Source organism: Podarcis muralis, chromosome 7, assembly GCF_964188315.1.
Source record: "Podarcis muralis chromosome 7, rPodMur119.hap1.1, whole genome shotgun sequence".
Classification (NCBI taxonomy): Eukaryota; Metazoa; Chordata; class Lepidosauria; order Squamata; family Lacertidae; genus Podarcis; species Podarcis muralis.
In genome coordinates this window covers 68,531,743-68,546,653 of record NC_135661.1, presented here as the reverse complement: position 1 = coordinate 68,546,653, position 14,911 = coordinate 68,531,743, and the positions used below count along the sequence as shown (strand labels likewise).

The 14,911-nt window shown below is 48.8% G+C and overlaps 1 protein-coding gene across 5 annotated transcripts in view; it reads left to right on the top strand.

Moving 5' to 3' along the window:
* The window catches only part of TMEM200B (transmembrane protein 200B), a 31,596-nt gene extending 28,604 nt beyond the window's left edge, over positions 1-2,992 (top strand). For all 5 annotated transcript variants that reach the window (XM_077932022.1, XM_028742810.2, XM_077932021.1 and 2 more), the window contains one exon: positions 806-2,992. In XM_077932022.1, coding sequence (XP_077788148.1) covers positions 828-2,195 — 1,368 coding nt within the window. In that variant the 5' untranslated portion in view covers positions 806-827 and the 3' untranslated portion in view covers positions 2,196-2,992. The remainder of the gene's footprint in view (positions 1-805) is intronic.
* Positions 2,993-14,911: the final 11,919 nt, after the last annotated feature.

Here is a 14,911-nt window from a genome sequence, read left to right as displayed (position 1 = left end):
ACTTGCTTAGCTTCAAGAAGGTGGCAGCATCACATGCCTTCAAACCATGACCTGGGAATATTGGGGGAGGATTGTACTTTAGGGGTAGGGCACCTTGAGGGCACCGTATTTGGGGATATTAGGCTAAACTTTGCCAAAGGAAGGGGAAGGGCCATCGGATCGTAGAATTGGAAGGGACCATGAGGATCATCTAGTCCAACCCCCTGCAATGCAGGAAACCTTTACCCCATGTGGGGCTCGAACCCACGGCCCTGACATTAAGATGCTCTATAGCTCAGTGGTGGAGCACCTGGGAATCCAGAAGGTAGCAAGTTCGATCCCTGACATACCCAGCTAGGACTGAAAAAGACCCTAGGGGTTATTGGGTTGCTGTTTTTATTTTGATTATATATTTTGTGCTTTTATATTTTGATTTTGTTCTATGAACCACCCTGAGACCTCCGGGTACAGGGCGATATATAAATTCAATAAATAATAATAATTATAACTGCTGCCAGTCAGTGTAGACCAAGGACAGGTCCCTCCAGATGTTTTTGACTACAGCTTCCATCACTGCTTACCATTGATCACTCTGGCTGGGGCTGATGGGAGTTGTAGTCCAACAACATCCGGAGGGCCACACATTCCCCATCCTTATGTTGATCTAGGCAGATCAATCATCTGAACTGGTAGCAGGCAGATTCCTATGTGCCAGGAAGTAGGGTGGGGTGCGAGTGTATTATTGCTACTATTTCCCAGTGGAGAAGTCGCCTCTGCTTCTTTCCCATGCCTCCCTCTCCTTAACACCTTTCTCTTTGTTGTCAAGATGGCTGGCGGACGACGCGGGGATGGTGACAGCCGGAGGCCCTGCTGAAGCTGCAAGAGCCATGAAGAACCAGCCCCCTTCAGGGAACGCACCCGCAACACCCGCCCGCGCCCCTTCCCGATGGCACCGGCGCAGGTTCCGACGCAAGGCCCCCTCCGAGGTGACCGTGAAGGGCCAGCTGCGCATGCGCTCTACCTCGGGAGCCTTTGTGATGGTGGGCGTCTCAGTGGTGCTGGTGGGCATGACCATCGCCGTCATTGGCTACTGGCCTCACCGTGCCAGGTCCGGAGGAGGCAGCCGGCCGGGCAACGCCAGTGCCACCGATGAGATCAAGAAGGAAGTGAAGGCCTTGGCCCACCCTCGCCCCTTACCTCACAGCGAGAAGCTGAAGCTCATTGGGCCTGTCATCATGGGCATCGGCCTCTTCATCTTCATCTGTGCCAACACCATGCTGTACGAGAACAGAGACATGGAGACCCGCTTGCTGATGCAGAGAGAGCTCTACTCCATGAGTCTGAGGCTCCCACAGGACACCAGCCAGGCAAGCAGCTACTTTCAGAGGAGGCCTACCTTGTCCTCCCTCCAGGCGAACGCAGACTGCGTGGAAGGTTGCTACGAGGTGGACCTCTCCTCTAGTGGCTTCCAGTCTTGCTCCAGCCCAGCCGCCAAGTGGCCCAACGCTTACGACTCAAACAGGCTACAGGCCACCACCCAGTTCCACAAGAGCGTCTCGCCGTCCCTTTCCCTCCTGAGCGTCCGCTCGGATTCTGGCAACGCCGCGCCGGATAACCGCGGCCTCCCTTTTGCCCACGGCGCAGAGTCAGTCATCTCGGCCGTCAATGCCCTGTCTCTGCCTCTCATTAAACTCAACAACTGTCTCCTTGAAAGCCAGCGAGTTTCTCGAGCAGCCATCCGGGACTTGGAAGCCAGTTGCCTCCGCTTGCCAGAGGAGAAGGACGAGGTGTTGAGGCTCTCATGGACCGTCCTCCCGGGGTGCAATGCCACGGCTCCCCGGAGAGGCGAGCTCAGAGGCAGCCATGTGGTTATTGATATGGATAATGTTGAGCCTCCCTCAGCCACCTCGGTGGAAAGACTCCTGAACCCCGAATGCACAAAGAGGGGATTCAGCTCAGACACTCAGATCCCTAATGCGGGTCACTCCAAGTCCCTGGATCTCGGCCAGCCAGGGGTAGTGTTAGTGGCGCCAGTCAAAGACAGGAAGCACAGGAGCTGGCCTAGACTCGACCACATTGGCCTGGTCAACTATGCAAAACTGGAAAGCCGGGGTGAGTCTTCTGATAGGCTGTTGGAGCCAGCGAGGGAGCCTATCAGTGGCTTGAGCAGGGAGCCTTCCCGGGAGGTTGTTGCAGAAACGGGTTGCGGAAACTGACTCTGCATTGGAAGACGGCGCATGCTGTTGGGATTTGCCATGTCATGCCTGGCGTTGCCAGGAGCGAACGTGTATATAGATATTTTGAAATGAACAATTTGCAGCAGCGGCTGCTTAGTCAGTCTGCCAGTGGCCAAGCCCAAGTCTCCTGCCAGAGGAGAGATGCCTTTGAGATGCTGCTGAACAGATTGATTTCCTTCTCAAGGGCCTGTTCAATTCTTGCCTTATAAAGATCCCCTCTTCAACTTCCCCCACTGTGTGTGAAAAGAACTATTTGCCTAGAAATGGAAAGAAGACTTAGGATTGCAATGGGGCGGATGGGGGGGTGGTTGGTGGGGGCTGGTACTCCTCACTACACCCAAACCCACCCAGCCTCCCTTGGAAACACAGGTGGTAAGATTGCGGGGAAGAACGGGACGATTGCTAAGGTTTCAGAAACAATAAACTGGTGCCTCCTAAAATAGCACAGGTCTAGTTTTAAAAGTCACGAGATTATAATTTTTATACACAGATGCTAGTTTCAGAGCTCTTTGGGGCTAAACATCAGACCTTGCCTGCGGTATTTACCCCACCCCACCCCCGGTAGTAGAACAAGTTTTATTTTTTTTTAAAGAGATTCTTATTGTTTTGTTGCCAATCTCATGTTCTGGGCTTTGAGAAAGCCAAAACATTTTAAAGTGAAAATCTTGCAAGTTAATTGGTGACTTTTTTCTCCTTCCTGCCTCTCCCTCTGTCCTGAATCACTGGGTATGTACATGCCAAACAAGGTTATTAAAAAAAAAAAAAGGTTTGCCTCACTGCTTTGAAGAACTCGAGTCGTTTGTTATGCCTTAAACGTTGTTTGGGATTGCTCTCTTTCCGAGGGAAATTTATCAGCTGATTTCAGCTAGCCCTTGAGCAAAAAATGATAAATAAGCTCCCCCCCCCCCCCATGGATGGTGAGAATGTTTAGGGTAGGAGACCATGCATTTCCTTAACAATATCTGCAAACTGATCTGAAGGCTCAGAGAGACGCTTCTTCCCAACCACTCCAGCTGGGAACCCCAGTGCCTCAGCACACACACACACTCAAGTGCTGCTTCCCAAAAGCTGGAGAGAGAAAACTCTTGCAGTTCAAATATAGCCTGAGAACGGGATTCGGGCTGCAGGCATTTCCCATAACTATGAGTGGCTGTTGTGATGCAGATGCTGTGGTTCAGATGTCAGGCACTGAGCCAGATGTGAAGAGGAGGCCTTACAGGGCTGGGTGGTGGAAGGCAGAGAATCACTGCCAAATAGCTGGGACCATAACTACAGGTAGCCAGATCCGTTTCAAGCAATCTCATTGGGCGGCGTCTTAATAAGACTTTGTAGCAGCATCCTGCCTATATGGGTTTTCCTTGTATCTCCCCAAGTGAGAGGGCTAGAAACTTACTTTAAAAACAAGGAGAGTTAACAATTCATAAGAACATCAGAGGGTGCTTTATAGCAAGTCTGACCATGGGGTCCATCTAGCTCAGTATTGGCTACACTGACTGGCAGCAGCACTCCAGGGTTTTGGGCAAGGTGTCTCTCCTAGCCATAGCTGTCAACCTTCCCTTTTTTTTGTGGGAAATTCCCTTATTCCAGCGCCATTTCCCGCTGCTTCTCACTGCTATCCCGGATTGTTAGATATCCCGTAGACTGTCCCTGGGACAGGTGAGGCTGCTGATCCCTTATTTTCAAATCTGAAAGTTGACAGCTATGCTCCTAGCCCTTCCTGGAGATGCTGAGGATTGAACCTGGAACTTCCTGCATGCAAGGCAGATGCTCTGCCGCTGAGCTATGGGCCCTTCCATACATCACCCTGGAAATCCTATGTAAGGATTAAGACTTATGCATGTCCAAAGAGAGAGAGCGAGAGAAGCATCTGGTTTTCATTTTGCTCCCTTTGATTCTGAATGTCTTGCCACATTCCTTTCACATTTTTTCCAGTTCCTCTGCCACGACCTCAGCTCCCCTCCAATGCTGGGCGTGTGTTAAGCTGAACTTTTTGCCTCCTGGATCGTTTCAAGAGGAAGTGACCCGAAAAGGAATATTCCTGCCGTTCTGACCCCACAGACGGGCCTTTAAATAGAAAAATAAAGCGGTGGTGCAGGCTGTGACCCAACACATCCCTAACCTGGGAATAAGGCCCAGGGGGCTTACCTCTGAGTAAATATGCATCAGATTGCCTTGGTCTAACTAGAAGTTAGAAACAGGGACGTTCCATTGACATCAGTGAGATTTCAGGATCTTCTTCTGTGTACTTGCAGCAAGGTTTGGGAGCCACCTACCTGCAGTCGCACCCACACCATGCAGAGAATCCTTAATGTGGGCTAGAAACTTAAAAGCCCAAGTTTTGTCTTGCTAGATCATCTCGGTGTGTGAAATCCAGCTGCCGGCTCCTCCAACATTGCAGACAACAGGTACTCCAAAAAACAAAAAAAAAATCACCACCTATAGATCTGTGGTTCCTAATGTGGGGCACACACCTCACGGGGGGGGGGGGATTTGATTTTTAGGGGGGGGGCAATTTGAGAATGAGTTATTAACAGTGAATGGCCTTTTAGGCTTCCTCCACGTGAACAGGAATTCACTTTTTGAATAATAAGCATAAGAAACGGGGGGGGGGGGATCAGGATTTTAGAGATGCTTAGGTGGGGCATAGCCAAGAAAAGGTTGGGAACCACTGCTTATAGATAAACAACCAATCCAATAGCCCCTATTCCCTTGCTGATGGGTGGGGTCAGACTGACCTCACACATCCAGGGCAAGCAAAGTGACTTCCCCGGGGTGTGAGCCTGGCCAGTGTGTATGGAAGTCCTGGTATGCCCAGACAAGGCCCCCTGGGCGACAAGACAGTTGGACCCTTGTGCTGGACAGGGACAGGGTGCAGAGAGTGCTCACCCTCTTCCCACCCAGCAGCGGTGGCGAGGGCAGGGTTAGTGTGTTCTGTCCTGCCCTGGGCGCCGGCAAATAGTGCTACGCCACTGCTCTCCTCCATGAATTTGTCTGATCTTTTAAAGCCATCTAGGTTGGTAGCCATTACTGCTTCCTATGGGAATGAGTTCCACAGTTTATGACTATGCACAGCATAGCCTTCCAAAAGTCAGCTTCCTTGGAAGTCCTCGAGTGCTATGAAGCACGGCCATCCTTTGAAATTCACACTTCTGAACTTAAAAATGCAGACATTTGACCAAGAAATGTGTGCAAAAATGCATATGATGCAGTAAAGGGCATATAAATCAGTGAAGGGCATATATACAGTATATATATATCAGTGAAAATTAACAGACAGAAATTTATTGCATTATAAGAAACTACTTTGCAAAAATGTGCATATTTGGTAAGACTGCATACAAAAATGTGCAGAAATTCACACTAAAATGCTGGCAAATTTTTCTGTGGAATTTTAAAATGCAAAATTTTCTGGCTGATTTATAAAGGTGGAGAACGGAGCTTAATACAGTGCTACCTCTGGTTACAAACTTAATTCGTTCCAGTGGTCCGTTCTTAACCTGAAACCATTCTTAACCTGAGGCACCACTTTAGCTAATAGGGCCTCCCACTGCCGCTGCACCGCCGGCGCACAATTTCTGTTCTCATCCTGAGGTAAAGTTCTTAACCCGAGGTACTACTTCCGGGTTAGCGGAGTGTGTAACCTGAAGTGCTTGTAACCTGAGGTGTTTGTAACCCAAAGTACCACTGTATAAGAAAAATGAGAAACTGAAATAGATTTGTCTATCCTTATCAGTTGCTCATACAGCCCTTCATTTTCATTTTCCCTTTTTTAAATGGCAACATCACTTTCCCATCCTTGGGGCAACCTGGCCAATTTCTGTGAACTTTGTCCCTTTGAGAGCAGGGCTTCCTCCCTACTTCCCACCTGGTCCCAGAGGTCGCTCCTTCTAATATTGATTTCAGCAGGTGAGTGCTGATAGGACCAAAAGTAGAAAAAAGAGAAGGAGCTATCGGAATGCTAGGCAAATCACAGCACTGTAGAGGTATCAACGAAAAAGGGGGGGCAGGGAGTAAGGGAGAAACAAGCAAAAATGGAACTGGAGATTCATGGGAGCTGGCAGACTATAGAAGAGAACAGTACACTGCAACATTTTGCTGCAGCCCCAGCTTCTGGTTCTTTGAATGCTGTGCCTTCCAGTTCTTCAGCACTGCGACAAACATTGGGGGGGGGGGGAGAGACATAAAACACAAAACTATGGTGATTTTATGAATATCCCACCAGCAGGATCTACCACATAGTGTTGCAGCCGTAATGTGGAAATGGGATATCATACAGCTGAACGGGATCATGGCTAGCTCAAGAGTCATGCCAAGGGGAGAACATCCATTTTATTTTTAAATCAGCAAAGCCCGTTTCATTTTATTTTAATTTCCAATCAGCAGCGAAAACCCTTCCCCTCCTGGAAGCTCAAGAGTTGGCTTAGGTAGTTGGGCAGGCTGCCAGCAGACTCGGGGGTTTCGCTTTACTCAATCTTGAAATCAAGTAAAAACAGTGCAGTCAAAACACAGGAGTCCAGCTGCATCATTGCCTGAGAGTATAAACCACTGTAGAAAGAGGTTTGCATTCTTTTCTGTGAAGAATCCACAGCTACCTCATTACTGCCTTCCCACCAAGGGCCTCCAAACACATCTTGTCTCTGTATACCTTTAAATATCAAATCAGATGTGAGTACCAACAGGACCCAAACTAGGGCCAATGAGAAGCGGAGGGATGTATCAGGTTGAAAAAGTGGGGAAGGGGAACTAGGGGAGCAGCCCACCCCCCCAAAATACCTCAACCTAATGAGAACTGAGCATGCTCAGTGACTACAAAATGCTTCATATCTTGGGGAGGGGGGACAGAAAAGCAGAGGGAAGGAAATCATAGAATTGAAGAGTTGGAAGAGACCATGAGGGTCATCAAGTCATGTGGAAACCAAGCCTTATGAGCAGGGGTCAGCAAACTTTTTCAGCAGGGGGGAAGGTCCACTGTCCTCAGACCTTGTGGGGGGCCAGACTATATTTTGAAAAAAATATATGAATGAATTCCTATGCCCCACAAATAACCCAGAGATGTATTTTAAATAAAAGCACACATTCTAGTCATGTAAAAACACCAGGCAGGCCCCACAAACAACCCAGAGATGCATTTTAAATGAAAGGACACATTCTGCTCATGTAAAAACACACTGATTCCCGGACCATCCGTGGGCCGGATTTAGAAGGCGATTGGGCCGGCCCGTGGGCCTTAGTTTGCCTACCCATGCTTATGAGGAATGGTTGAGCGTCTTGGGTATGTTTAGCTTGGAAAAGAGGAGACTGAGATATGATAGCCATCTTCAAATATCTATAGGGCTGTCACATGGAAGATGTGTTTTTCTCCTGCTCCAGAGCGTAGGATCCAAATCAATGGACTCACATTACAAGGAAGGAGGTTCTGATTGAACATTAGGAAGAATTTGCTGAAAGTAAGAGCTGTTTTACAGTGGAACAGACTCCTTTGAAAGGTGGTAGACTCTCCTTCCTTGGAAGTTTTTCAGCACAGGTCGGGTGGCCATCTGTCATGGATGCTTTAGCTGAGATTCCTGCATTGCAGGCAGTTGAGCTAGATGACAATTCAGATCCCTTCCAACTCTACAATCCATGATACGTAATAAATAAATAAATATGTATACCCCACCCATCTGGCTGGGTTTCCCCAGCCACTCTGGGCGGCCTCCAACAAAACATTAAAATACCATAATACATCAAACATTAAAAGCTTCCCTAAACAGGGCTGCTGTGATGGCCTGGGATTCCGAGTCTGAGAGCGATCCGGAGGAATCCCAGCCGGCACAGGAGTCCCCGCCTCCAGGGCCGGCTGAACTGGGGCAAGGCCTAGATGCTGAGGAAACTCAAGAGCAGGCACCAGGTGAAATCATTCAGGCCCCAGAGGTGCTGGAAGACTCAGTGGCTATAGGTGAGCCTCCCCCGGGGCCCAGTAACCCTTCGGCCTCTCCTGATCTGCAGAGGCTTAGGGCAGAGAGGCGAAGGGAACTGGTGTCTCCCAGGAGGAGTGCTCGCCTTAAGGCCAAGAGAGGCGGGGCTTCTGGGGGCCGGGACCGCCCCTGGCCTTAGAAGAAGATAAAGGTCAGGCAGCCCGGTCCCAGGTGGCGGGAGCAACGTCGTTGTGGAGTACCTGTTTTACCTAGTCCTTGATCTGCACTCCCAGTGTGCCTGTTCCTCGCCCGGCTTCCTGTTTCTGACCCTCCGGTGTTCCTGTTCCTCGCCTGGATCCCTGCTGCTGCCCTACCAGTGTTCCTGTTCCTCGCCTGGACTCCTGCTTCTGCCCTGCCAGTGTTCCTGTTCCTCGCCTGGCTTCCTGCTTCTGCCCTACCATCGTTCCTGTTACCCCGCCCGGCTCCCTGTCTCGGACCTCGCGTCTCATCTAGTGATCATCTACCCTGCTAGATACTCTGAACTGATCTTGGCCTACGGTAATAGTACCTTATCCCCCCTGGGACCAGCACAGCTGCCTTAAGATGTCTTCTGAATGTCAGGTAGTTGTTTATCATTTTGACATCTGATGGGAGGGCGTTCCACAGGGCGGGTGCCACTACCGAGAAGGCCCTCTGCCTGGTTCCCTGTAACTTGGCTTCTCGCAGTGAGGGAACTGCCAGAAGGCCCTCGGTGCTGGACCTCAGTGTCCAGGCAGAACAATGGAGGTGGAGATGCTACTTCAGGCATGCTGGACTGAGGCCGTTTAGGGCTTTAAAGGTCAGCACCAACACTTTGAATTGTGCCCGGAAACATACTGGGAGCCAATGTAGGTCATTCAGGACAAGTGTTATGTCGTCTTGGCAGCCGCTCCCAGTCACCAGTCTAGCTGCCGCATTCTGGATTAGTTGTAGTTTCCGGGTCACCTTCAAAGGTAGCCCCACATAGAGTGCATTGCAATAGTCCAAGCGAGAGATAACTAGAGCATGCACTACTCTGGCAAGACAGTCCACTGGCAGGTAGGGTCTCAGCCTGCGTACCAGATGGAGCTAGTAAACAGCTGTCCTGGACACAGAATTGACCTGCGCCTCCAATAGCCATGGACAGCTGCTTAACGATAGCCTCCCCGCCTTACCTAGTGCAGAAAAACCAACTCCACTTGATCACAAAACAGAAAAAACAATAACAACAGTACAACTAAGTAATAAAACTGGCATCAAAGAGTTCAGCAGAACAGAAAGTGTTGTAATACATACAGATCACAAAACAGCATGTAAAGAAGAAAGCCAAGACGGGCTTAAAAACTGCCGAAACTTAAAAATAGGAAGGCTTGGGAGAAAAGTTTCCAAGGCACTTGGAAAACATAACAATGTGGGAGGGCCTGCTTCCCTTCTAAAGGAAGAGCATTCCAGGGAACTGGAGCCACTGCGCTAAAAGCATGTGGAATTGCAGCATGTTTTACCGCAGGGACACGTGGCGTGGCGCCACCCTCCACAGATCTAAGTGACCAGTGGGCGGCAGAGGCGGCTTCCCAGATGCCCTGGATTAAAATCATCTAGGCAGCAGAGGCTGGTCCATAAGGGCAACTGAGGCGCTGCTGCACCAACCTCAGCCTGCTCTTAGTAAAAGCCAGTCCTGAGGGTGGCATCGGCCACCAGCAGCCTCCCCGTGTTGCCTGGTCTCAGGCCCCAGCTGCAGTTCCACATTTAAAGCTGCCTCATGCCACTTCAAACTGTCATGGCTTCCTCCTCACAAAGAATCCTGGGAACTGCAGTGTTATGTACTGAGTTGAATAGGATCCAAAATGCAGCAGTCTGATTGGTCCTAGAACAATAGGATCCAAAATACAGCAGTCTGATTGGTCCTAGAACAATAGGATCCAAAATGCAGCAGTCTGATTGGTCCTAGAACAATAGGATCCAGAATGCAGCAGTCTGATTGGTCTGCAGGAGCCACCCAATCCAGCTCCAGGTGGAATTGAATCCGCAACCTGATTGGCTTACAGGAGAATTCTGAAATTAGTCAATCGCATGGGGCCCATTGTGTAAATAATGTATATAAAGCAGACACTTTGGGGGGACTTGCATTCCTCACTACTATGAGCTGAATAAAGAGCATGAAATCCACACTCGACTCCGAGTATATTTCATGCAATTTCTTAAGCAAGTTTTTGGCAGAACCCTATTCCTCTCAGCCCACTCGCTGGATCATCACCTTGTCGTGGTGAGTGGGCTTGCATGTTCCTATGACCCCTGTGAGCGAAGCCGTCGGGAATCTCGTAGTCCCTGCAGGGTCACCCAAGGCGGTAAGGTCAAAGGGAAGGAGCCAGACAAAGAATGATCTAAGAAGTCCTCAACGGCAGAACAGGCGGATGATAACAAGCGGTATGTTACAACGGCTGTGAAGGCGGATGAAGGCTGCAGCAGATAGGAATCTACCGGTTTGTCGTGGCTACTTCATGCCATCAGAACAGAGCCCTACTGCAAAGACTGTGCATTGGTCAGCGTGCACTGATCTGCACACATAAAACAAATTCACGCACAGGCGTCTTCCAAAAACCCAACCCAAACAATCTTACTTGGCTCCGAGTGATCACATTATACATTTAAAGCAGTATCATACCACTTTTAAAAAGCCCTGGCCCCAAGGCATCCTGGGAACTGAAGGGTGCTGAATCAGAAGGATTTAACAATCAACCCCTCTTCCCAGAAAACTCTTGAGAGTTGTGGCTCTGTGAGGAGATAGGGGTCTCCTGACAACTCTCAGCACCCTGATCAACCACAGTGGGGAAATGAGAGAGGAGGACCTTCTTGGTGGCAGCTCCCAGACTTTGGAACTCCCTCCCCAGAGAAGCTAGACTGGCTCCCTCCTTGTTGTCCTTCTGCCAGAAGGTGAAGACTTTCTTGTCCCAATGGACTTTGAGGAACTGACTGCTTTTAATGAGAGGCCAAGGTGTTTTTTATTGTACTTATTTGTATAGTTTTAATAGATTTTATGTATGTATGTAGTTTGACTTCTACCTCTGTTTAGTTGTTTTTGTTCTATGTTTTTAGCATTTGTATATGTAAGCCACCTTGGGTCCCGTCAGGGAAAAGGCAGGGTATAAATAAATATATGCCTATTATTATTATTATTTGTTAAGTTGTGGGTGAACATATCAGACACAGCAATTCTTCAAACAGCTCTTGTTTATTCAGAGGCCAGAACAGAACTGAGCTGAAGGGCTCAGTCAGCCTGCTTATAGAGAGCTCCAGTACAACGTTACTGTAGCAACTTTCTAAAACTATCCAATCACTGAACGTCACTTTCGATCCTTCATTTGCATAACTATCTACAGTATCCCCCTGCTGGCCCAGGGTGAGAACTTCAGTACTACTTCTTCTTCTTCTTCTTCTTCTTCTTCTTCTTCTTCTTCTTCTTCTTCTTCTTATTATTATTATTATTATTATTATTCCCAGGATGCTCTGGGGAAAGTCACAGCTGTTTAAATGGCATGGTAGTGCTTTTGGCATCTAGGGCAGATGGTGGTCACAGTGCTGCCCCTGTAGAACCCGGCAGGAAGGAGGACGAAGAAAAACTAAAGTCTGTTGACTCTGTCATTTGATCTGGCTCTGCCTACAATTGCCCTCCTTGCCCCTTGTCCCGATGGGCACCAGCTGCCACTGCATAGAGGGCTTTATACACCAGTAGGAAAACTTTGGAATTAGCTAGGTGGCAGATAGGCAGGCGCCCAGCCAAGCCCGTCCCTTGACGCCAGCCCTGCCCTATCTCACAACAAAAGAAAGCGTTCTTTTTAAAAGGTTCCCAGAAAAAGAGAGCTTGCTCATTCTGATTTCTCCTCCCTACTGCTGTGTGTCCTAATTAGACCCAGAGCGAGGACCATGCAAGAAGAAACAAATTATTTCATAATGACAGTTGTTTTCATGATTAAAGGTTGCACTAATTTTGTTACTTATTTGGCGGAAATTATGTTTTGTTATTATGAACTTGCTAAGAATCCATTTGCTTCCTTTCCATTTGTTCTTTGGTTCCCCCTCTCCCCAACCCGTTTATCTTTATTTCTCCTTTTGCTGCCTTCTGTATAGCAACAGCAGAGGGAATTGAATTCAGCGGCCACACCTGGCAACCACCCATTTCTGTTTCCCACAACACCCAAGACATTTGGGCTATGCACACACCATACATTCAGAGAACATTTAAGGCACGTGATTTCCACCAAAGAAACCCTGGGGGCTGCAGCTTATCTCCTCACAGAGTTATAATTCCCAGCACCCACAACAAACTACAGTTCCCAGAATTCTTTCGGACTTCTTCCAGTCACGTGCTCTGAATGTATGGCAAGTGTTGCTCCAGTGCTTAAGGCCTTTTATTTCAGCATCCTGTTCTCACAGTGGCCACCCAGATGCCTATGGGAAGTGCAGAAGCAGGAGCTGAAAACAACACTCTCCTGCCTTGTGATACCCAAAACTGGGATTCGGAGGCATATTGCCTCTGACAGTGGAGGCAGAACATAGATATTGTGGCCAATAGCCTCCCTGAATTTGTCTAAACCTCTTTTAAAGCCATCCAAGTCTGTGCCAATGGCTACATCTTCTTAGAGCTAATAATAATAATAATAATAATAATAATAATAATAATAATAATAATAATAATAATTTATTTGTACCCCCTCCCATCTGGCTGGGTTTCCCCAGCTACTCTGGGCGGCTTCCAACAAAGATTAAAAATACAATAAAATGTCACACATTAAAAACTTCCCCAAATAGGGCTGCCTTCAGATGTCTTCTAAATGTCAGGTAGTTGTTTATCTCTTTGACATCTGATGGGAGGGCGTTCTACAGGGAGGGCGCCACCACCAAGAAGGCCCTCTGCCTGGTTCCCTGCAACTTCACTTCTCACAGTGAGAGAAGTGCCAGAAGGCCCTTGGAGCTGGACCTCAGTGTCCGGGCAGAACGATGGGGGTGGAGACGCTCCTTCAGTTGTTTATCTCTGCGCTGTGCAAAGAAGTGAAGTTTTTTTTGTCCTGAATCTTCCAATATTCAGCTTCATTGGACGGTCCTGGGTTTTATGAGGTGGGGAGGGGAATGTCTCCCTATCCACTTTCTTCATGCCATGCTTAATCTCATGCATACCTCTCTCATGCCCCCTGCCCTCAATTACTTGCCTTTTTTTAAACAAAAAAAAAATAAAATCCCTTGTTGCTGCCTTTCTTCATGGAGGAGGTGGGAGAAAGATTGCAGCAATTATCTCATAACAATGTTCTTGGCATGCTTCCATCCTGTCGCTGATTTCAGGTGGGATTCAGTCGCATGCCTGCAAATTCAGGCTGCGCAATCTTAGTTGATTGGGAGGCCTCAAGCAACAAACTTGTTTCTCCAGAAGTCTGGATGTTTGTGGTAACAAAAGTGACAGGGGGGTGCACAGGAAAGTTGTGCGATCACACTGCCTTTGATGCAGCGTCATCTAATCTGCCCACTAACAAATCAGAAGGAATGCTCAATTAAGAGGACACTGGGAAGCGCTCTTAAGCACTGTTTCTGCCATTTGCATAGTATACAGCCTCTCTCTCAGGCTTGGATTCACTCCCTGCAAAAATGGGAGTCATGATTTACCTAATAAAGCTGTTATGAGGGAATGGGCAAGGGCTGGGAGGCAGCTGGAGCTATGAAAGCGTAATGTAAACTGTTCGTGGGACTTCATGTTTTTGGCAGAGTTTTGTCTGTCAGGTTTAGGAGATCGGAACATCTCAAGTCCTTTCCTGTGCCAAGCTTTCCAAATAAACTTCTAAGAGGCATTTGCCAAGCAGAAATGTGCTCAGCAACCCCACCTCCGCCCCTCAAAACAGGCAACCCAGGCAAGCGGCCTAACGGAACACAGGGACAATGCGCTGACACCGCTCTGCAATAAATTAATCCATTCGTGTTTACCAACCCAATACATTTTGCTGCCTGAGTGTCATGGACTGGCTGGGTGCAGAGGAGCTGGGGGAGGCACCAGCTGGGGGACTCCCAAGGGAATCCCCAAAGGAAGAAGGCACAAAGCCAGGGGAGTCGTGGTGGGACGACAATGAGTGGTGAGAAGGAGAAGAAGGAGCAGCCTAGGAGGAGGAGGTGTCGGAGGCAGAAGTGGTAACAGGGTTTAGTGAGCAGGAAGAGGTTGTGGCAGAGAGCAGTCCAGATTCAGAGGCAGAAGCAGAGAGGGACCAAGAGACAGAGTGGAGGCAGGCTGCTGAAGAAGCCAGGGAATCGCCCCGATCCTGCTGTGACCAGCCCCCTCCCCCCGGTCTCCCAGAACACGGAGAGGAATGAAGAGGATGGAGTAAAGAGAGAAAAGACGAAGGAGCCTTAGGCTGCTAGGGAAGGAGCCTGGGGAGGAGGAGCTTTAGGGAGTGGTGGGAAGGCAAATACCTTCAGTCCTCGCAGCTGCTTCATTGGGGGCAAGGCCTACTGGGAAGAGTTACTGTGCTCACCAGGCCTGTTTTGTTTCATTGAATCTTAACTTCACTGGCACCTTGTGAGTTATTGCTGACCTGCTCCTGGTTCCCACCTAGAAACTGAGGTGAAGAATAGGGCACCTCCCTGCACTGCATGTAAAGAAGCCAACCAACCTGGCAACAGGACAGGGCATCCAAGGACAAAAGACTCATTAAAGGGGCACAGAGCACTATTCTCCTACACCTTCTCTACCTCCCAACATCTGCTGCCCAGGTGGCTATCTCACTCCACCCTGGATGCTAAGAT